This window comes from Plodia interpunctella, chromosome Z, assembly GCF_027563975.2.
Source record: "Plodia interpunctella isolate USDA-ARS_2022_Savannah chromosome Z, ilPloInte3.2, whole genome shotgun sequence".
Taxonomy (NCBI): domain Eukaryota; kingdom Metazoa; phylum Arthropoda; class Insecta; order Lepidoptera; family Pyralidae; genus Plodia; species Plodia interpunctella.
The window spans coordinates 3,626,356-3,650,652 of NC_071324.2; the positions used below are offsets into that span (position 1 = coordinate 3,626,356).

Consider the following 24,297-nt stretch of genomic DNA (forward strand, 5'->3'; position numbering starts at 1 on the left):
GTTTCTTATGAGGGTAGTTAGAGAAAATTTTCATGAATGTTTCATAACAATGTAAACATGGCTGGTCAATGTAAAAATTGGGATCTAAGACCTAAAATGTTAATTCATAACACTTGTCTTTTACGCCCACGGTCAAAAAATCGAGTTCAATGTTTCCAAACATTAAAAATATAGCTATATTTAGTTTTCGCAACATTTTAATGCTAATATATTCATCATGTTTGAATTAACCTTAATTCTACATAGTTAATATTAACTAGATTTATGTAGGTTTTTGAATATTTGTATGTTTCAATCTATGTTTTTGCAAAATATAAGATCATCAAGGTCGTTGCGTTATCGCAAGGAATGTTTTGTAAGAATACAACCGAGATGACTAACTAGGCTGTTAAAACCATTGATGTATCGATAATGATACCTGATAATTTTGTTATAACTGACTAGTGGTATATTGTTGTTTTTGACATATTACGTATTTACAATACACCGATGTATATAATTATTTACACTTATCAGGTCACTATAGACAATTACAATCACAAGATGCATTCACCCAACAAGGTTGTGTCTGTTTGTAAACAGGTTGACCTGACAAACCCTATTGTCTATCAGCTCCAGTCATTGTGTTGGACGCAGGAAGCGTGTGTCCGCAGTACGTAGTCAACAGCACATCAATCCAACCCAATATAATTGCAAATGCGACCGTATTGCGCAGAGCTTAATGCGAAGCACAGAAGTAACTAGGCATATAGTCGGCTGTACGAGTGAGAATGTGATAGCAGCAATTTAGCAAAAATTTCGGTTTTAAGTGTTGTCGGTAAAATTCAATAGGTACCTACAACTATTGATTAAAAAAGGCCTGTCTGATCAGTTCAGTGTGTACGTTCGTCCTCCCCAGGCGAAACAGTCTGAGATGAAATACCAAGTTGAAAACAGATTACTAGGGGTTTTATCGTGATATGGTATTATACCCTGATATCGAAGGAAAATGTGACGGCTTCTTGTGTAGTTCAAGCAGTTTTCGTGTGTTATACGTAGACTGAGAGAAGAACATTTTTTTAACTTTCAGCATAAGATATTTTTTAATAACTAGGTTTTTCAATTGCATAATTGGATCTAAATTTTGAAGCCATTTACTCGGTGAAAGTGAATCAAATCTTTTCCTCGCTTGCGGTTGAATCATCATTGTCTTCACACCTCAGATACCACAAGTTATAAATTAGGCTAGATTTATTCCACGTCTTCAGAATACTACCAGTGAAGTATAACTGAGATTGTCACAGATTTTGCAAAAAAAAAATACTAGGTGTCAATTTCACGTTCACGGACCCAGGTAGTGCCGGACTCTTACCGGATAAAACTCCATCTACCGCAAACGGCGAGTGCAAGTACCCTATAACATTATCAGAGCCTTTGTCTACCATATAATTATTTTCATGTGACCCCAAGTTATCAGAAGTGGTAAGGTAAATGATGATGGACGAAATTGTCACGATTATCGATAAACGCTAACATCAACTAAAGTAAATAACTGAGCTAATACACCACAGACATGTTAATATATTTAGGCCCGCACGTCTAAATGCATTTAACACGTCTTGAGACGATTGCCTAATAGAGATCTCGCCGAATGTCTCTCAAAGTAAATCACGCGTACAATTCCTAATCACCTACTGATTTTAAAGATGGCCAACGTAGATCACGCACATCTATCTCCATTAATCGGCTAACGGGCGAAACAGTTTCACAATAAAACAAATAGCGCGATGGAAAGATCTAGATCAGCGTTTGCCACACTTTATTCTGTGATGGTACCTATTATTTTCAAAATAATAATAAATAATAAATAAATATATTAGGACAAATCACACAGATTGAACTAGCCCCAAAGTAAGTTCGAGACTTGTGTTATGGGATACTAACTCAACGATACTATATTTTATAACAAATACATATATAGATAAACATCCAAGACCCGGGTCAATCAGAAAAAGATCATTTTCCATCATGACCTGACCGGGGATCGAACCCGGGACCTCTCGGTTCAGTGGCAAGAACCTTACCACTACGCAACCGAGGTCGCCATTATTTTCAAAAATGCCCATGAAGCAACCTGCTGAATGAATGAAATGAAATAAATCCTACAATGATATTACATAACTATTAGATTTATTTCACTATCATTAACGCGTGTTCTGGTGATTTGTCTTGTTCAAAGGCATGTTAAAAGACGCTGTTTTATTTTAATGTTTCGGTACCGGATCGTGCTGTTTGGGAAATGTAGATCTAGATCCGTTGAGCGACAATTGACTCCAATAGAAAGGTCGTGGTAATTTGATTAGCAGTGTTCTCCTAATGAGAGACACTGACCTGGCTATATCGGCTGGCGGAACCAATTGTGTTTAGTTGTATGCTCGGACAAACTATTTTAACAACGTAGACATGGGAAATGCTACGTGAGATATTACATTTAACCTATTGGTAATTAGACCTGGTCCTGTTCCTGACAGTCATGTCAAAATAAAGCACGTGTAACGGGTTAAACTCTAAGAAAGCTATGAAGTCTTATGGAAGCTCAAGCGACTATAATGATAAGTATTTTCCAACACAAATCCTTAAAATTTAGATCAGATATTTTTGTTTGGCATAAACTCTTCTCTAGCATAATTTCTATAGGACCATATTTGCTATCGCGGGGACGCTAATTCACGAAACGAGGTCAGTCGAGCACAAACACCGATCTTGAGCAAATATAAGTTCTAACACAATGTTATAACCAATCTGGGTTAGCGTAATTGAAAACAACCGTACCATTATAAGTACAAAATCTATTGGAAAGCACAAATCTGTATGTAGGTTATGGTTAAGTAGGTCCTTATTTAATATATGTTTTTGAATTTGTATTGTATTGTAAATTATCTTTTGCTCCTCACTTCGCCCGCGTGTAGATATTTCGTGCGTTCGCTCATAACTTATTATTATCAATATCTCATTCTAAGCAACGTATTGCGATGAAACCTTTTTTTAAGTTAGACTACCTGCTTATACAACTGCAAAATACAGCATCATAATACCGTTCAGTAGTTTTTACTTGATGCGTGAACAAACTTATACAGTAAGAGAGACAGGAAGACGAAAATAAAAAAAAAAACATTGTTTTGGCTTACAGGCACATAACGCCCGTAATGATTTTTGTTACTTCTACTACCACGAAACATACAAATACGTAGCATATCTATTACTAAAGTCCGTCTGCTGTCTCTTTTTTGCCATATCATGACGCATCGTGTAAAAAAAGAGAACGTACGGATGCAATGACGTGGTAACTACTTGTTTTATGTTTCATGGTAGCCCTTCAGTTGAGACAGTTTAGAGTGATTGCGAGTAACACACGAGTGTCCTTGCACCAAAAGTGACCGTGAAAAATGGAACCAGAAATCCGAAATGACCAAACAAAACCAGTTTTTCAATTCTGATGTCAAGTGATGTAACTTGTAACCGACGCTCTTGCGTAAAACTAAAACCGCATGGCTTGATGAATGGCATTAGGTGAGGACTGTTCACTATTTCTTTATAAGTACTTACTTATACATACCTTAATGTTTATTTATTATTTTTAGGGTTTTGTAACTGAAATGGTAAAAATGGAAGCGTAATACATTTTGCTCCTAAGTCTACTTGTTCTTTAGTTCTAGGTATTGGCGTGTCGAAACTTCAAAATTAGTACCTCTATAAAATACTCTCTGGGACGATCAATCTGTCCTGATCGATCCTGACCAGTCTACTTGTCCAAATAATCTACTTTCCTTTTTAGTCAATCTTCCCGATAAGTCTACTTCCAAAATGACCGAACAGTATAAAATACTTCTCATTTCCCAAACTCTGACAAAAAGCTTTAACCACAAATATACACTTCTGTAATTATTTCAATCGCTAATATTCACAATGAAGCAAGATATTTTTATTACACAATTGCCTTTCTTAGATTTTACACCTGCCTTTGACAGTTCCGGACCAATTTCGTCAAGTAATTAATTTTGTACACTAATTAAATCTCTTAACGTAACGGTATTTGTAGACCTACGAGGAAAATTAATTTTATACGTTTGTTTGTTCGTATCATTATTGTGCAAAGAACACATTGTAAAGTATATAACAAGAACGTAAATACAACGGAGGACTTATCCCATGAAGGGATATCTTGCAGTCAACCTGCGATAAATTATTTTATATTATTTACTTTCTTCGGAAAGCTTACTCTAATAATGTAGTGATTTAATGATTTTATGGCGAAATAGAACATGGAAAATGACGTCAAAAATTGAAAATTTTGTCCATAATGGAATTTTCAAATTATCAGTTGTCGTCTTGAGCACATAACGGTAGAAAAAGATTAAAACTGATATTAAAGTCACAGTTTTAAGTCTATTCAAACAGCACCTAAGTAGCGGCTCATTCTTATTATTATGCATTATGGAATTTTCCATAAAGGCCTGATGCAAAATAAAACTGCAATTAATGATAAATTTTGTTACTGAATTTAATGATCGTTTAAATTTCTCTATAAGTAGTATAAACTATCGTTGATTCAAAACCATTATGTTGTATCATTAAACACTAAGAAAATTAACTGCATATTGACTCTTAATGGTTCTTAAAAGTCTCAACTGATTTTGAACTAATTAAATACCTATATTTGTTTTCGTAAATGTATATTTATGCGATTTTTGTTCTCGAAGTACTTCTACGTAGGTAGGTATACTATATGCGGTGGTTTTGCTGTTAGTGGGAATTAGTGTGAAGTGATGTAGTTTTTAAGTGTGCAGTTGTGGCATCCACAAAGCTGTCATGTCATCCTTTTTCTCATTCTTTGCCCGTCTTACTGCAGACTTTAGGTTTACCAAAAAATCCGCTCCAGTAGTAGAAAGTCTTTTTTGCCGCTGTAATTTGTCTGACAGTAATATAATCATTATCTTTACATATTAGTATTATTATTACCTATATAAATACTATTATTATAAAGAGGTAAGCGTTTGTGAGTTTGTATGTTTTGAGGCGGGTAATCTCCGAAACTACCGAACCGATTTCAAAAATTATTTCACCATTACGAAGGTACATTATCCAAGATTACCATTATCTTATATTTTATCTCAAAATTACCACGGGAGCAAAGTGCCGGGCAACATCTAGTTATGTTAGCCTGTTGGCGATAACCTCAAAATCTGCACAGGTTTCCACGCCGTTTTCACCAATAGTTGTGATTTTTGAGAAAGGCTTAGGTAGGGGTATAATTTATTATGTTTTTACCCGAACCGGGTTAGCCGGGACGAGCTACGAGTATGGTCTACGACGAAATAATTTATTTAGGTAGCACAGGCGTATTTTTACAAGTGTCACACAAGATACGTTAACGAGTAGGTAAGCATATTATGATACACAGCACTCTTCGAGGTCGAGCAGGTGTCAATATGCAAATGGAGTGACTGGTGGGGGAAATGCATGCATTACCACAGATAGTACACCGCAATACACAGCGAGTGGTCCAGATTCGGTGGCGTAGCTTAGAATCTACAGGCCCTGGTGACAATACTATCTGGAGTCCCAATGCTTTATAATTCGTTCCATGACAGTGTATTTTTCGTGTGAAGTATATTTAAATAGTTTAATTACAAAGGAAAAACGAATGAGACTATATTATTAAATATAGCTAAATTAAACTAAAAAACTTAATTATCTAGCACAATTAGTGTATGATATAACCGACTTGCCCCTGAACTGGTTAGATTACGAAGAACAACAGCAAAGAGTTGATTGAAGCTTGAGTTATGGAGCCCCTGCGACCGGTATCTTTCCTTCTATAGATACGCCACCAGTCGCTCATGTTTTGGTTTAATTGCATGCGTTCAGACTGTATCTTGTTTCCAATATGTAGACCAGTTATAGCAATTTAATTTAACCGATTTAATAAAAACGGATGTCGAATATTTTCCTAATGTCTTTAGTCTGACCGTACTCAATCCAAACAAGTCTTAGCAAGTAAAAAAAAATTACTTGTGTCGTAAGGTCAATAAACCAACATTGCATATCATCGCTTTTGATACTAACCTAAATAATCCTACTAATACGGAAGTTTGTGAGTGTGTTTTTTACTGTTTTCACGTCCAAATGGTTGGGCCAAATTTTATGAAATTTTGTATTTATCACGAAAATACTTGATTCTTGTAGGATTGGCCATTAAATCTGATAGGCATAGCACTTTATGAAAACATAATATGTAGGTATTTTTGTAAAATAATTACGCGGGTGCTGTTAGTAAAATATAATTTCTTTTGTTAACATCAAGACCTTGAGCGAATTTTATAGGTATTTATGTAAACGGTGTATTTGATACTCATAAAGGTCTTGGGCAATTTCGACGTTAAGTACATATATACTTAATCTTAAGCTTAATGTTAAGTAGGTACCTACACAAAACATAAAAGACGCAACCTAGCAAGTTTGCATTGCAGACCTACCGCCCTTGAATCGGGAATTAAAATGTAAAATGTCTGATCGGCCGACTTTCGCTGGAACTTCGATTTTGATCTGTATTATTTTTTGAGTTTCGTCTTTATCCAAACCAATCCTACTAATATTATACATAAATGCGAATGTTTGTGAGGATGTGTAATGTATGTTTATCATTCTTTCAAGCACAATCTACTGGACGGATATTTTGAAATTTGGCACACGGGTAGAATATAAATAACCCAAGGGAGCTAAGCCCCAGGGCGCAGCTAATATTATAAATTCAAAAGGCTGTCTTTCTGCCTAAACTGCTGGACCGAATTTAATGAAACAAACCACTGTTCAAAGTATAAGCAATTTTTTTTATCGAAAATCAGCCCCCAATTATTTAATGACATGACTTTTAAATACACTCCGTTTGTTCCGTTTTAATAGCTAGTTTACCATAAAATCCTAACAATTTCAGAACCGCGTGTTCGACACCATGAATATTAAGGTAACTATTTAACTAAACATTTTTTAAAATATTAAAACACGATAATTTATGTCATTAATTTACTATTTACTCGTAATTAGTTCTCATTATTACCTATTTTAAACAATAATCATTTTGACTTTGAAATAGCTACTTACGTCGTCACACCGAACGGGAAGATTTTTTGGCATTAGAAAAAAACATACGTAATTTTGACTTTTAGTGATTTTATTACTAATACGAAATCTTACCTGCTTCCTTATGATTGTCATTTTATGTTGTCAAGTGTTATTATTAAAATAACTTTTATTTCAAATCCGATGTAATGTTTCAGTCACGTAAAATATTCTTCGATTTATTTTAACATCTGATCGGTAGTTGCAAATTAAATAAACTACTAACAAGTACTTCTAAGTTAATTATAGTGGTCGAATGAAATTGTTGGTATTATGAAATCTAAAGAATTAAAGGTTACATTGTCAGTTCATAAAGATTGTTAAATATGTTATCATAAAATACCAAGTAAATATAGCTGTCAATGTAATTACAAATCGCCGATTACTATTATTTCTCGAATGTATCGAATAGTATCGATTGAGTTGCAATCGATATCAAGTCGATATAATACGACCTTGGGGGAAGTTGACCGCTTTTAACATTTTAGTTGTGAAATCTTATATGGAAGGTTGCGCGGTTACATGAGAACATATTAGGTAAATATAAAAATAAAAGGTGTTTTTAATTGAAATAAAATAACGCATGACGACAAAAAAACTGTGTTTTTCTGTCTTTGTATAAATCTTGAGTATTTTAATAACTTCACTATATACCTATCTTGTAAACCACGTCTAATTCATTTTAAAATATATTAGCGACTAGATGTTGCCTGGGGCTTCGCTCCCGTGGGAATTTTGAGATAAAATATAGTATATAACAATCTTGGATAATGTACCTTTCTAATGGTGAAAGAATTTTTGATTTGAAATTTGATTGAAAATTACCCGCCTCAAACATAAAACTCACAAACGCTTACCTCTTTATAATAATAGTATAGATAGCGATCCGTCATCGTTCAGTTTCGTTGTCGTAAAATCATAATAAAAAATACTCTTATATATAGAGGAAAAAACCGCATGAAAAGCGTTTTTGAGTTTATCGCGGACAGACAGACACGGCAGAGGACTTTCATAATTTGTAAGGATAAGAAAAGATGTGTCGATGGCGACCCATTTCATTCGACAGTTACTATTTTGGTTCATAAAAAGGCACGTGTCATGTTATGATAGCCGCATTGTAAATTGTAGTCAGAATGTTATATAAATATCCGCGTTTATTATCATAATATCGTAACGAAAACTATAATAATAATATGTACTAATGAATACTAACCCTGCAATATGGAACATTACATTGCACAGGATATTTGACTGGGTAAAAAATATAATGCATGAAGGTATTTTAATAATCAAATACGATAAATTTAATATCACTTTAATTCATCAGTTTTATTAATTACGCGATTCACAATTTTTTGTTCTGATCAAAGTTTGAATGCTGTATGACTCTAAAATGTCTTATACAATCTCCATAGGTATACATTTATGTTTTTGACATTTGAAAATAGTATCTACTTAGTTGGAAAATCGCCTATTGGCCTCCGAGTTTCGCGACCGGCTCTGTTTACCTCTTTAGGGATAAAAACGTGATACTGTTGTACAAGTGTGACAGACGATGTCATTAAGGACATTATAATTTCTAAACTATTCTCGTTCTTCGACGGACATTGCGCCGAGACATATACTTTCTATCTGGGCTCGATCAGTCTTCCGCGGCTTTTTATTGGGAGACTAGTCGATTCTGTATTCTAGCAACTCTTCATCATTACTCTGGTGATTCTAGTGAAAAAACTTTTGGATCTAAAATTTATCGATTACGATATTGTTTTAAAGAATTGGATGACTTGAGATGGATATCCTACGAGGCTATTTTAAGGCATTTAAAGCTGTCAGGCAACCACAACATTTCCAAAGAGGGTAAAAGCTCTTGAACCAGATTCCTGTCTCCGCCAGCACCTTCCATTGAGCTGAACCAACGGTTATATGACAATGTATTCTGTCCCTATTGCTAAATAGGTATCATGAAATCATATAACCAAATATGTAATTAAACCGACAATTAATGTGAGTGTACAATCAACAGAGACCATAACAATGGAAGAAGACTTTCATTGCGGACAAACAATATATACTTATTTAGTTTTTAATGCTTTAAGAAAGTTTTACTACGCATTGTAAACCTAGATATTTTAATGTGTATTCTAGAGTGATGTTGATCTTTTACAGTAAACGCTTTTTAATTCCGGGTATTATAGCGGAAAATTATACTAAGTATATAATAATTATATTACTTATCTATTATTTCGTTACATAAATAGCGGATATCTGAAAAAATCGCAAACAACATTGAAGATTTTCTTCAAATACAAATATAATCATAGATGAAATATGCATATATTTATATATGCATATAATGCATCAGAAGTTCTGAAACATACATCTAGCTGTTAGATAATCTCTATATTATATCTAGATGGAACTTGCACATTTTATTTACGTTTAAGCTAAAATTCACTACACAATACACAATACAATACCTATAGCGTCTTTTCCCCTCCCATACAACGGAGCTGGAAGCGAGTAACATTATCGGACAATTATTGTAAAAATAATTACTTTTATTTTTCCTTCTATAGATTGTGATACAGTGACATCACTACTATCTTACTGTATGAAAAACCTTCATAAATATAGTTTTTTATATAGAGAAAAAAAAATGTAGTTTTGATATACATATAAAATAACCTTATTGTGGTACCTTCCAACCAAAATAATGTTTTTGTAAGTTGATAAAAGGAAGTAGTTCGCGGCCAAGTACAATCATGTTGTAATAAACAAACCTTGTGAATAAAAAGTGTTAAATCACGTACTATGCTACGCGTACTGTGGCAAAGAAAATGGTTACTTTGATTAACTCAGATGTAGGTAATTGTTATTTGCTGAAATATAGAACAGTAAATAAATAAATAAAATAAATATATTAGGACAAATCACACATATTGAGCTAGCCCCAAAGTAAGTTCGAGACTTGTTCGAGACTTGGATACTAACTCAACGATACTATATTTTATTACAAATACATATATAGATAAACATCCAAGACCTGGGCCAATCACGAAAAGATCATTTTCCGGGACCTCTCGGTTCAGTGGCAAGAACCTTACCACTGCGCCACCGAGGTCAAATAGTGCGTAACAGAAATGAATAAGTTTAATAAAATTTGACAAAAGTTGTCTCCATTTTTAAATTCTATACAAATAGACACTATTTGTATGTTGTTGCAAAATGAATGACGCCTGGAACTACCAAGTACATATAGTATTTAAAATTTGAAACATATTAATGACAATGCGCGGCTGCAGCGTTCGAAAATGTTCCTTCGTTTAAATGGCTAATGAAGATAGCGATTGGTTTACGAGTACAAATATTTTTAAAGCAATTTACAATAATAAATCGTTCTACTAAACAATTATTCCGTACTAAATAATTATTTATCCACGTTATTGACAGTTGTGAAAGGCATTGATAGATTTTCGACGAGAATGGACTCAAACTATCATAAAAAAAAACTGAATTTTGGTCCAGGAAAATTAATTTTAGTCGAGCAAGGCGAGAGTGACGAAAAAGGAGATAGGTACCTAAATAGGTACAAAAATAATAAGTATTCATTATAACTAGTACAATAAATCAATCTTTGGCAAAAGGTTTCCACATGTTGCGACCGACGTGATTTTGGTATACTTTTAAGCACATTGAATTCTAAATCACTTTCATTCACTATACATATACATAGGTCAAAGTCGCTTCCCGATTCGCGTCCCTATGTAAGCTAATATCTTTAAAACTACGCAACGGATTTTGATGTGTTTTTTAATACATAATGTGATTCCTGAGGAAGGTTTAGGTGTACAATTTAGACGATAGTTAAAGATAAATTCGGATTTCCTCCCACGTTTGGTGCCACCCACAGCATTTAGGCGTCACCACAGTATAAAATTGCGTTTCAATTAAGCTACTAACAAATCAGGACAGGAAAATATATTTGAAAAAGTAGACAGTGCAAAATGAAACTGTGAACCTTTGCCTCACCTTCGCACGCTACAGTTACTAATGTAGTTATCTAATTATGAGGCATTTTCTACGACAATTGAAATTAAATAGACATAATTGACAGGAGCTAATGTCACTTTTTGCAAAAATAAAATCAGTTACATGTTTATTTCTGTTTACTCAACTATTATTCTCTGTGTTATATTTAATTTTAGAAGCAAAACTTGTATGACTCTAGTTCAGAGTAACATACTGAGTGGCTGGCTATAGTCACTAGGATACGACTATAATGAGAACTATAAAAACATTGACTCGCTTAACAACAAATAAATTATGTTCAATTATTGTCATTTTGTATTTTTAATTGAATATTGTTGAACAGTTTCCTTATTTTTCTTTATTTATATTAGGAGAAATCAATATTCATGTGTGAGTGGCAGAACTAAAATATCTATATTTTCTTTCTATTTATGATAACTATAGGTAGTTCATGCCTGGCCCGTGAGCAATTGAATCTATCATTGGTAGTACAACATGATATTGACCCCAATCTGAATTTCAATGGAGTATTGTCTCTAATTAACACGCCGCACGCTTTTTCTGCGAATAATATTGACTATCAAATTGAATACGGTGTCCTGAAAAATTCTAGGTAAATGTCATGGGAAAGGAAATTCTCTCATAAACAGTTGACGACTAACGATATCTGCTACAGGTGGTCTTTCCGGGCGGTCCAGCTGCAGCATCAGGTTCCGAATTGGATACATATATTATTAATTTAAGTACCTTAAATACAAAGGTCGTGTAAATAAAACTTTGACAAAGTTTATTTTTATAATATATCTATAATTTTATTTTCTTTTAACATTTACCGATGATAGTTTTCCCCAAATCATAGTCATTCGGTCTCCAAGTATTTAGTAGATATAAAAGATTTTACAGTACCAGGACAGAGATCCAGACATTTTGTTTAATTATTTTACAGCGTAAGAGAAAGTTGTTGCAGAAACGACGTACCTACTTGCACATTAAAATATGAATGGAAACAATTTTTATAGCCCACTTCCTCGTTAGTGCTGTAACATTTCCCTCGAATGTAATTGCAGTCATTATATCTGCCGAGTTTGCTAAAATTCTCTTCACTACAAGCAGACCATTTGTCAAACTGCTCCACTTCGGGCGGAGAGTGTAAAACGCCAAGTTAATTGTGGGAAGTGGTATAACAATATCTGAATTTATCCGGCAAAGTGACAGTGCTTTGCCTTCTTATATAAATTACTCCAAGAGTTCAATCACAGTGGGGTGTTTTCATCAGAAATGATGCCAAAATTTCTTCTTACGTGGACAAGAAAAATCTATATTAATCAAAATATTCACCAGGTTGGTACAGTCGGTCGCATGTTAATGCTCGCATCTCGGTACAGGGGTTACAGCGGCCGGTTTGCAATGAAATCGGGTAGGATGTATTCATCATTTTACATAATGCACATAATTCACTCTGATTCATTCCACTCATCTGAGAAGTTTCAAAGTTTATTATGAAAACAAATACCGCCATTCTGAATCACTGATAAGTGTACATAGTTATTTTGGCACGGGTTAAAAAAGCGAGAATTTTAGTTGCATATAATCTGTAATATTTATAATACATATTTCGTCAAAAAATCTCTCCATACTCCATACTCTCGTCCTTTTTTTCAATATAAATGGAATATAGATTTCATACCACTTTTCATTATAATTTAAGTGAAAGGAAAAATATTTCAATATTTTATATGCAATTGGTATTACATGTTATTTTCTGTAAAATAATTTATATTTGTACTTAAATTTTGTATTTCGATATTTTTTAAATATTTTATAGTAAGACGATTGATTTTTTTATGTTCAATAAATTATTATTCCGAAAAAAGGTTACGAACACTTATAAAATTTTGGTCCAAAGTAAACATTGAGACCACTGTGCGGATAGCGCGATAAGACAAGTGAATTGGTGGATAGGCAACAAATTGATAAATTGTACCAACTGTTTGGACCTCAACGGTTTTCTGTGTCTGTATGGTTACGTAATCTTAACCGTCGCTACGACGACCAGCATACATAGGAAATTCACCTCTATTTACAAGCGTGAGGTGTAAATTGACACGCCCGATGTCGTGACTGTACTTAGGTATTCTCTGGCGTAGTACTCTTTATTATACTGTGTCACATCGTAGTTGTCATAACACAACTCAGATAAGAATTCGTTAAGTCTTCAAGTAGACTTCTAACTAATATCAAACTTTGTACGCTTAACCTTTATATATACTAACTTTGATTCCACTGCTGTTATTCACAACCGATATTATCTTCTATGAATTATAACTCAGTACAAATAATGTGGCAAAAATCTATAATGGACCTACAAAAATAAAATAAAATTTATTTCACCTTTTTAGGTAACAAACACTTTTGTCGATATGGAGTAGGTAGATACATATTAAGCTAAGTTCGATTAGACCATTGTCAAAATGATTTTCAAGCTTTACTTTCCAATTTTTCTTTACAATTTACGTTAGGTAAGTACTACGCAAGCCAACATTTGCCTCGTCATGTGTCAGTCATTACATCTGTTACTAATGACTTGTCATTGTACGTCACATAGCTGTACTTTTTGACTATAGTATAGTTTTTATATAAATTAAGAAAATGAATAAAAGATATATTTTTCTAACGAGAATCGTTTTCACCATTGGACCGACCTTGATATAGCTAAGCGCTAAACTCTTGGTTCTGTCTACCCCATATTATGGAGTAACAGAGTAGCTATATATAATATTATATGTATATATAGTACCACGTCTCCAATCTTCATCATTTAAAATAATAAAGATACCAAGATACCAATATTTTGCTGTTTTTTACAATCTTTTATTTAGTTTCACCTGTTTCGCCCGACACGAGTATTATCTGTCTGAAATCAAACTTTCAAGTTAGATTTCTCCTATTTCCAGTTGTCCTACAGAGTTGAAATTTCCGACGTCGCTTCAGTTTCCATGACAATGCATTATTATGATAAGGTGCACCCACGATCGGCTTCCATACGCCTCAACGGTTTACAGCACGCCCTTAAATGCCACAAAATCTCTCTGACGACAATTAAAGCTTGTGGCACAAAATTACATTTTTCAAAAAAACTAGTTACAATAAATTACGTGTTAGGCGAAGTATTGAAAAAAGGCCGGTTTAATTGTGTTCTCTATACTAACAACTGTGCCTCATTTGTTATCTGTAAAGAAAAACTTTCATACTATCTGCGTTTGGGGTCAATGGAATTTGTTCACGTGGCAAGGGCCGACCAAAGTATTCTTTTCGACAAGGATTGGTTAATATTTGTATTTTGAATTCTCGTTCTCACGTGGAAAGCTGGTGATACTTAAATAGTTAATATCGCTTCTGGATATTGTTTGTAATATCAAAACTAGGTATAATACAATATAAATGCGAAATTAAATTTATTTGTTCACACTTTATCTGCTTAACCATTACTTCTTGAAATTTTGCATACAAATGTCGTTTGATGAAAGGAGACGGATGTTTTTTCATCCCGGAAAAATATAGGTACCTAATGTACCCGTGGGAAATTCAGGCGGGTGAAGCCGCAGCCAAAGCTAGTGTTAGTATAAAGTAAATATATAAGAATGCGGACAGCAACGATTGAACTAAGTACCTATACTATAACCAAACAAAAAGTTTTCATTTGAAATGATTCTAAAGAGGTTTAAGTACATTTAAAGTTAACATATGAAAAGATACTTGGATAATATATATGTAATGAATTACGTATATCATATGTACTCACTTTTAAATTGCTACTCAATTGTCAAAATAGACGGTATAATTTTGTAATTATAATTTGCCGTGGCCCAACTAGATCAACTAAGTGGGTGGTGCCAGGAGCAAAATTCTAATTGTATTTTTTAAATTTTGTTTACTAAGATGATTGAAACAACAAAATTTTGAATGAAATTTTTTTAATTTTCATTCAAAATTTTGTTGTTATTAAACCTCCTTCAACAACCTTCTTAACTTATTATTCTTCTTATTAGTTAACTAATAATTGAAAGGGAAACACTAACTGATTTGCCCACTTTTCAGATAAGAAAATTTTCTTAACTCTTTTATCAAAAGGATTAAGAAGGTTGTTGAAGGAGGTTTAATTTCTTAACTCTTTTATGAAGGGGGTTAAGAAATGCATGTACTTATTTAAATGTAGTTAATACAACTATAAGTAACCCACTAATTTTTAAGTAACCCACTTTCAAATTGAGTATTTTAAGACATCCGACTAGGTAAATGTGGTATCGAAAGTTACATAACAGTGCAAACACGAACTCCTCTGTGAAATTAATCTGCCGATGTCAATTACGTGACATGATGTCACAATGCGGCAAATATCTTAATTTCGATGATATTTCGTAACACTGTAAAGCAAATATTTATAGTCGAGTTTGGATTGTCATCATGACTACGCAAATGAAAGTATTTTTTCACAAGCGACTTGAAAAAAATGTTTTATACGTTCGAGTCATAGATACTAGAACATTACAATCTGTGGTTCGAGTGTACAGTTTTAACAGATCGTGCATATTGTCCAATTTATTATTAAACTAGTGGTCCCTCCCAGCTTCCCGGCTCAGCTCGCAGTAGCTAGTTTATTAAGATTAAATTTTGCATGAAAGAGTAACAAACGTACACACATACATACATCCTCACAAACTTTCGCATTTATAATATCAGTAGGATTATACACCTCAGGAATCACACTATCCGTGCAGTATTTTTAGAGTCTATCGCGAACGGACAGAAAGATGAGGCAGAGGTATTTATTGTATAATATTTGTAATTGAATAAAATATCTAAATTCAAATAATATTTTTTTTATGTGAGCGTTCAACGCTTTTTGTTATCTTGTTTGACTTCTTCTAATATTTGTTATTTCTTTTATTGCATTCGTATAATGAAACTGTTGCACATATGCTTATCGTAATCATGATTACATATTGTGTTTGATTTATGCTTCGTTTACGTTCAAATTTTAGTAAAAGTTTTGACAGTAAAATCCATTCCTGATTGCTTTATTTGATGAATTTAGCAATATCATTAGGCTGTTTTTTGGGTACGCCGATGTTTCTATGATCAAGATTGAATAAAAATCAGATATCTATTCTACAAATCTATCTAAATATTATCTATTCTAATAATATATTCTTATAATCTAGTCTTCATTTACGATCCTTCTTCTACGAGAGAGATCCTTTTGCATTAAATATGTGACATAAAGTCATGTTCTGTGTCCGTGGAGTAAACCGTTGAGGAATTTCCACGTTTGGAGCCTTTCTGGGTGCACGATTAGGTCATACATAAGTAGTTACATAAGTTGTAATTGTAAAAAACGAATAAAGAATTTGTTTAGCAAAAAATCACTGCTAAAATCTCCTAATTTACGCGTTGCGTCTGTTCTGCCAGCATTATATTTGTGGGTTAGATTAATCAACATTTCTAACATTGCATACTGATAGAGAAATGCCATTCAATTAACTGATGTAAGAAAAATTGTCGCTCTATCGTAATTTCAGACGGTAATATATTATGACATCCTGCCCGATCGTTGGACCTTGTCTTAATACTAATAAATATATTTAAATTTCGAATTCTTTTGACGTTAAGGGCAGTTGGGCTGGTTTAATTCGTGAGCAAAAATAAGCAGAGAAATCAAAAGTAACAGAAAAATGGTGGACGACAGATTCTAGAGTGAAAAAAATCATTGCGCAGGCGCGAGCTGGTCGCCACAGCGCAGGCGCGGGCTGGTCGCCCCAGCGCAGACGCCTAGACATACCTACCTGATGTATATAAAATGGCGACTGCGCAGCAAAAGTAGGGAAACCATTGAAAAGCGATTCTCTTGTCAAATTCCATAGGTGACGTCGCCCCCATCTCTATATTCGTCAAGTGCTGCCAGGGAAATCTTGGGTCGTACTCGGAATGACAATCGATTTTGCTACGAAAGTGTTTCAGATTGATGCCTCCGTGATTCGGACACTTTCACTGTGTCATTGACCGTTGTGTTGTGACGTTATCACGTTACACGACATCACTAGTCTTGATCGATTGGCTGCTATTCGATTTGAATCGATGACAGTACTGTCTTCTTAAATGTCAAAGCGTTAAGACGTTTTCGTATTGCTCTTAAAATTAGCCTAAAAGTCTATGTTGAATGTTGTCAGTGTTATGGTCATGGTTTCCATTGTTTTCGTTTGGAAATGGCTAACCTAATATCCACCACTATTCCATGCCGGATGCGACACTTCTATAATTATAATACTGGCATCCCAACTATGTATTACAAATATGAGTTTGTTTGTTGTTGTTTGTGGTTTGTCACCTCTTCACGCTTAATCTACTGAACAAATCTTATTGTCGCATGATATATACATATAGGTAGAAGGATAGGCTTTTCCATAAAAAAAAATCAAATCAAAAAACAATCTGTTTTAATAAATTCACGCTTATGCCACTTTCTCAAATTAACATCATAACTCATTGACTATACTACCTTACCTATTCATTCTCTAGTTTAAAAGTAAATATAAAAGAACTTAGTTGCAAGTTCGAAATAATAATAAAAAATCACAAATCGATCGCAATCAGTTACAGAATCGATTGACAAACATTTCGATGGTAACGTTGATTATTGGTATCTATCGAATCGAACTGTCAGTGAAATTATAATACGAGCCTTGAATTCGTAAATTAGACTCGACATTCTTGATTATCATTTCCGATTGAGTTTATTTGACCGTGTTAATTTGGCATATGTAAGTACTTTGATGAATAAATCAATTTATGTATCGATATTGAGACCGTGTAATTGATAGGTTGTCTTGTCAATTTACTAAATATCTACTGACTCCTTATAATAATACATTATCTTATACAAAAACATCAAAAGAAATTTGATCTTAGATCTTATAGTCGGAAGGCTATGCTATATAATGGAGGAGGAAAGTTTAAAAACTTAAATTGTTCTTCAAAGGTAAGTCCAAGTATTCAAGGATATAACGTTAAGATTAAGAATTTAATTGCGGTCCTATTTAAAACTTATTAAAAGCGATCCTACAGATATAGTTGGCCGATAGGTAGATGACATTAATAAATAAGTTTCCTTATAAGAGCACCAAGGTTAGCAACAGATTAAACAAACGGAAATTGATTTAAAAAGTGTAATGAAATTTAATTTATTTCGCCGTTGACAATTGGACAAAGGCCTTCACATTTTAGAGGTCGAGGAGTTTGTTGAAGACCAGAGTCCAGGATTTGAATTCCCGGTGAATGCCTATATATGTCAAGCGTCAACAGATATAGGTATATAAACTAATGTTAATTGCCAACGTTAAGTAATCAACACAACTGAGGTGTGTAGGTTAAAAAGCAAAGGTGATAAATATGGATCAACGAAAATCACTGAAAATCAGTGTCTAGAGCTCGTGTCATGATACATGCTGAGCTGTTATATTTTTGTAGCATACTTGATATACCTGTCTACAACTAACTGGTAAAGTAGACCAATTGGACTAGTAGACTCGGTCGGTCGGTAGATCGGGAAAGCAGATCGATCGTTCCGGAGGGAATTTTACATTGAACATATACATCCCTACGTAAATGTATCATATACTTGTTATGCTATTCAATTTATTCAACAATTTAAATCGTAAATAATTTGGTGTAGGTTAATCAACCTTGGCTGGCGCTTCACCATCTATGGATCCGAGTAGGCCCACAAAGGACAGATCTGGGTGTCAATTCTACTAAAAGTAATTATCGTGTCTCAATAATAGTTCTTACTGCGTGCTTATGAGAGCTACTATTGAGTAAGCAGTTTCGAGAGAACGAGTTTTTACATCATTGCCTAAATACAAAAGTTCTCAACATAATTAATTAGTAACATCTGCGAGCTATCGGCCGATCTCCACACTGTAAGAATTAGTCAGGTTAAACTGGAATAGGTAATTTTAAAATTAGTAATTTATACCAAGAAAAACTCTTAAATGTCCAATTAATATTCGTAGTGAAAATTCAAATTATGAGATTATTGAGAGTAAAAATTAGGTCTAACTGTCAGAGAGCACCTACTGAAAAATATTGGCCATTGCTTTAAATGGAATAGTTAGGTGCGATTCAAATCGATCCTATTGTACCTAATTTTTGCGATAAACACATATCCCTTCTTATTTCATCCGTACGAGACAGCAACATGTTCAGATACATCCTTACATGTTTTAAAAAATGTCCTCTGCCGCCTTTGTCTGTTCGCGATAAGCACAAAAACTACTGCACGGATTTTCATGCGGTTTTCTCTAATAGTATGATTCATGAAGAAGGTTTATGTGGATTGTTTATTATGTTTTTACCCGAGAGAAGCCGGGACGGGTCGCTAGTAACTTATATAATATTTGTGCAGTGTGTCCGCAGTGTAGCTGTTACAAAGGCCATTTACGTCAATCACACACACATTCGATTGAAATTTTTTTTCTTTGTGTGCAACAAAACAATCGCAACAAGTGGTATTTTTTACATCTTCTGTGACATCTGTATGACATACGTGGTAGGTATAATGTTTCTAAGTTTCTTAATTGCCGTGAAATTTGTTATTAAATTTACTGATTCGGATTGATTCTATCAATGTCTGTCGCAGTTACAATTTATGTTTATTTTCGATACAAAATTTATGATAATGTACACTCTCTCTTTCATCTGAGTGCCAGTACCTTCCTCAGCCCAGAGACCGCTTTTACTTTACCTCCACCACTTCAAAAGGTCTTCGACATTCTTATTTGTCAGCACTCAGCCCATTGGCACGCATATTGCCAGCAATTCTTGCCAGAAGCATGCGAAGCTGGCATTGCCACATTTATTTGCTACCTAATTTAATTATTGTGGATCCATTTGACAATAAATTAAACATAAAAAAATACTACCTACAACTTTATACACACAGAGAAATAAAAAATATTGGAGGTTTTGTTGTAACTAAGTAGTACCTAAGCATATAGGGACATGTAAAAAGTTTTTACAAAAACGTCATTTTTTACACAAGCTTTTATTATTGTCAATGTGCGACCAAAATATCATGTCCGTGCAATAAATCATTGAGGAATTCCCAGGTCTGGAGCTGTTGCTGGCTGCACCATCAGGCTTATATAATAATAGATTGTCATCCAAACCAAACGTGTGTCGAAAATAATCTGCTCAATCGCTTGAAGCACACAGCTTGTAATAAAGCAGAAAGACATAATAGATATACCTAATTGAATAACTACAGCGCCATAATTAAAACACAAGGACGAAAATATAGTTAATACAAACACATGATAGACAACCATTGAAAGGAAAATCCGTGACATTGTAAGTCCACCGCCTGACCTTCAGCTCTATACAGTAAATAGAAAAAAAAAAAGTATTGTATGTATGTAAATTCCCATTAGAAGTAACGCGTGCCAATTTCAGCTTTAATACCTCCGTTTTAAGTGCAGTTTTAATTAACATCTGGCTAAATTAGTGTCGTAACGTTAATTACTATAGGACTGTGGGTTTGCTGTGCGCAGGCGCATGGATACGCAGAGCCCACGCCGCAGTGCCCACATGCCCTCGTAGAAAAAATGCATCTGCTTATTTTATTTTTTAATGACAATGCAATTACACTTTTTAATAGATTTATTTCAATCGATCTATTGTGGTTCGAGCAAGTCAATTAACTTATGGTCACAAGAATCAATCTATATATATATATATATAATCTAATAGAAGAATCAATTTTTATTGATAAAAAATAATAATTTGACAATGTTCTGCAAGATGATGTGATCATGTGAATCTTTTCTTTAAAAAAAAATTGTATGATTAATTAGATTTCGCTCGCGCCCGGCTGAATTTGAAACAAAAATTATTTTCATACAAACTTTAAGCCATTAAGGTTATTTAGGGGTTGATTTTTGAAAAATGTTTGAACGGGGTCTTTTACTACATGCATACAAAATTTCATTAAAATCGGTTCAGCGGTTTAGCCGTGAAAGCGGAATAGACAGATAGACTTTCGCATATATAACACTAGCGGCCCGTCCCGGCTTCGCTCGGGTAAAAACATAATATAAATTCACAACTAAACCATCCTCAGGAGCCACACTACCTATTGTTGAAAATCGCATGAAAATCCGTGCAGTATTTTAGTAGAACAGACATACAGACGCGGAAGAGGATTTTGTTTTATAATATGTAAGGATTAGTAAGGAATAATTAAAGATTTACAAAAAATCATTATTTTAGGTAAATTTACGTCACTGGGCTCAACTTGTCATATCTATCTATTAAGTAATAAATTATTCATAATTAACATAAAAGATAGAAAGAAAAAATATTACATACCAATTAGCGGCATACATAGATATATCAGAAATTTATCATTTTAGGTACCTACCTATATACACAGTGAGTACTGTTTGGGGGAGACCCCACAAATATCCTAGCTATATGAGTGCAGTATTTCTAAATGATTTGAAAGAAAATACTCACCTTTTCAAAAGATTGGCCATTTTTCACAAATTTTCCATTTCACTAAGAGATAAGAATCGCGAATGCCGTCCAGAATCGGCGGCTCGGTTACATCCTCTGCAAAGGTATTGTTATTTTCTCCTTATCATGACAGATCGGGGCCCGTGTTATCGAGATCCAGACGTCAATCATACAGATATGACACTCATCTCACTCTCTGATAAAAGACTTGACTAGCGTCATGTGGAAATGTACTGATAAGGTGGACCAATATCATAATATTACTTGAATAGTATTTAGAAGCCGGCAAAGGGCAGACAAGGCAAAATAATGAATTTGTATTTATTTGATGAAGTACATTATGAAGAGTTTTTTAGTTAATTTTTAAAAATGCTGCCAGCCTTTTAGGCACGCCGCAGGTTATACAAATGCTATTTGTACTTTCTTTTAATTTAGTCCAGTTTTTAAGTTTAATTTGTGTTCATTATCGAAAAGACGAAAAACCCCGACAACATTGCGCTGTTTCATGAATTTAGGATTTTTTCTTTACTCGTAGTTATGATATATTATTACTATATATGTACTTATCTATAAAAATAACTGTAGCTGTCATTTCATATGTATTTAAGTACATGCTTTTATGAGGGAGGTACAAATTTAATTTTATTACTTAGAAAAAAAAACTTTATTATATTATACAAATTAGTTACATAAAAATATAAATTCAATAACAAAATAAAGTGACAAAATTATTAACTGATTTTCCTTATGGTGACATTGTCACAAGGATAGGTTTAACCAACTTCAAAAAAGGATCCTCAATTCGTGCATTCATTTTTTTTTTATCTAAGTCCAATACTCTTATTAGGAAAAGAATTTTCCTCTAAGTCAACAATAATACGTGGTTAAATAAAGTAAAATAATACAAAACGATTGAAAACTCAAAAAACTCGTAAAAAGCAGGTGGTGTGGTTTACACAACATATGTATATTTTAGTTGTTTAGATTTCCTTTCCAAGCATGTAATATTTAAAATAAAATTGACAGAGAATATTAAACAAAAAAAAGTCGAATCTCAGTGATCCATAGAAATACGAATTCGGGAGAGGGAGATTTCACCAAAAGATAATGCCTAGAAAATAATGCTTCAGTGGAAGTCCTAAGAGGTAACTAAAGGATACAGCCTAGACAGCTGATAGTAGCGACAATAGCATTTCCAAGAATGTACGTACACCAACTTAGATATCAACCAAGGTTGTAAAATCAAATTCGAGTCTTCAACATTATAAAGATATTTTTACGTTGACCTCGGGCTTCGCGGTATCACAGCCCTGAACGAACCAGGCAACATTTAGATAAGAGAGATCCAATTAGAATTAGATAGGATACTTAGGTGAGTTGCCGAGATATGCGCAACCAAGAATCTTCTTACATCTTAGTTCCATGAGCAGAACTAGATTAAATTTTGGAAATTCTAAATAATTATTAAAAACAACACAGATCAATCAAAAAAGAACTTAGAAAAAAAAAGTGGAAGAACATAAGCAAAACAATTTTAAATTGACATCGTTTATGACGTCAGACGTCAGGTTCAGATTAGGAAACCGTACGAGTGAGCGGTTGCTAATAATTTCGTAACTATAAAGTAACGATGATAACATTTTATTAACTGTCGCAATTAACAGCCAGGTGATCTAAATAAGAGGCACCTGTTCCTCGGACTTCTCCCGTCTCAAATACAACTTGCATTAACATCGTCACCAAAACAAACAATACTCATACTAATCACACGGTGATAAGATTAGTTTTTCCGTGTGCAGTTGATGCCATGTTGACATAGTGTGTTAACATTAACGGAAAGGCTTCTAGGCTGATTCGTTTTCAGATGAAACCTACTAAGGACCCTACAGAACCCTTTATTAATAGGATAATCTAAACAGAGAATCCTTTTAATAACAACAACGCCAATCTATATTTTCTAGAGCCTAATTTCATAATGCTTCCTAGAAAGTATAAATTGTTTACAATTACCATTGTTATATATTACCTCTGAACTGATTTTCTGAGCTACACTAACAATACAATAATAACTACTAGAATGCGTGACAATACCAACTCGATATTATGTAGAATCTGTAGAACTTATAAGTATTTAAGCGAATAAAAAATATAGAAATTGTTTACACCCAGTGGAATAAGCGGAATACTCACCTAAATCAACAAAAACTGTGAACTAAACACTGAAAACGCACAAAAACTTGCCCACAAACGAACTTTTGTATTTCACTTGGTTTTCTCGTGGGGAAAACTAATGAATTGTCGTGTGATTGTTGATGTTAGGAATACTAAACGCACACGCGCGTTCGACACGGTGCGACGTCGAGACACTACTGACGGCCGACACAGCACAAGCGTTGAGAGGTGTTGCGGTCGAGTGACTGTCTAGGCAGAGCATCGCACCGTTGTTGGTCCCCCGAGTCGGACAAATCCAACCATACGAAACTGCGCCCGCGCAGGGGACTTGCCTGACCGATTTGACTCGCCTACCACACACGTGAATAG

General features: G+C 33.9%; 1 protein-coding gene across 2 annotated transcripts in view; it reads right to left on the bottom strand.

The window, feature by feature from the left end:
- Nost (Nostrin) overlaps window positions 1–24,087 on the bottom strand; it is a 46,268-nt gene extending 22,181 nt beyond the window's left edge. Inside the window, exon 1 of one of the 2 annotated variants that reach the window (XM_053768178.2) lies at window positions 23,947–24,087. Coding sequence is in view for 1 of the 2 variants with exons in the window: in XM_053768177.1 (XP_053624152.1) it covers window positions 21,757–21,776 (20 nt within the window). In the remaining variant the exon portion in view is untranslated. Of the gene's footprint in view, window positions 1–21,756; window positions 21,896–23,946 lie in introns of those variants that run through there. The other variant, XM_053768177.1, reaches the window with a different exon arrangement.
- Window positions 24,088–24,297: the final 210 nt, after the last annotated feature.